This window comes from Etheostoma spectabile, unplaced genomic scaffold, assembly GCF_008692095.1.
Source record: "Etheostoma spectabile isolate EspeVRDwgs_2016 unplaced genomic scaffold, UIUC_Espe_1.0 scaffold272, whole genome shotgun sequence".
Classification (NCBI taxonomy): Eukaryota; Metazoa; Chordata; class Actinopteri; order Perciformes; family Percidae; genus Etheostoma; species Etheostoma spectabile.
Window position 1 is genome coordinate 1,927,490 of NW_022605576.1, and position 315 is coordinate 1,927,804.

General features: G+C 42.9%; 1 protein-coding gene across 1 annotated transcript in view; it reads right to left on the reverse strand.

The window, feature by feature from the left end:
- The window catches only part of LOC116685837 (leukocyte elastase inhibitor-like), a 15,124-nt gene that overhangs the window by 820 nt on the left and 13,989 nt on the right, over window positions 1-315 (reverse strand). The window contains 2 exon segments of the mRNA XM_032510798.1: window positions 1-39; window positions 243-315. The exon segment at window positions 1-39 is cut by the window's left edge and continues 820 nt beyond it; the exon segment at window positions 243-315 is cut by the window's right edge and continues 108 nt beyond it. Of these exon segments, the coding sequence (XP_032366689.1) occupies window positions 1-39; window positions 243-315 (112 nt within the window).

The window sequence follows — 315 nt, forward strand, 5'->3', positions numbered from 1 at the left end:
CGACTTTTGACACTACCAGGTCGTTGGCAGGAGACATGCCTGTCACACAAGAGAACAAAAAAGATTACTTCCTATAATATAATGTAGGTCTCAGCCTACGACATGAATAGAGTAAACTGATTAGGGAGAACCTCTGGATTAACTTGTCTCTTTTAAAACCGACAGGAGACAGTTCAGGTTTCAGCGGCCTGTTCCTTACATGATTATGAATATATCTGATATGACGTAGGCACATGTCTTACCAGAGAAGTCACTCATTGCTTCGTCAAAGGCATCCACCATGCCCATGCTGACCAGGACGTTCTTCATGTCATA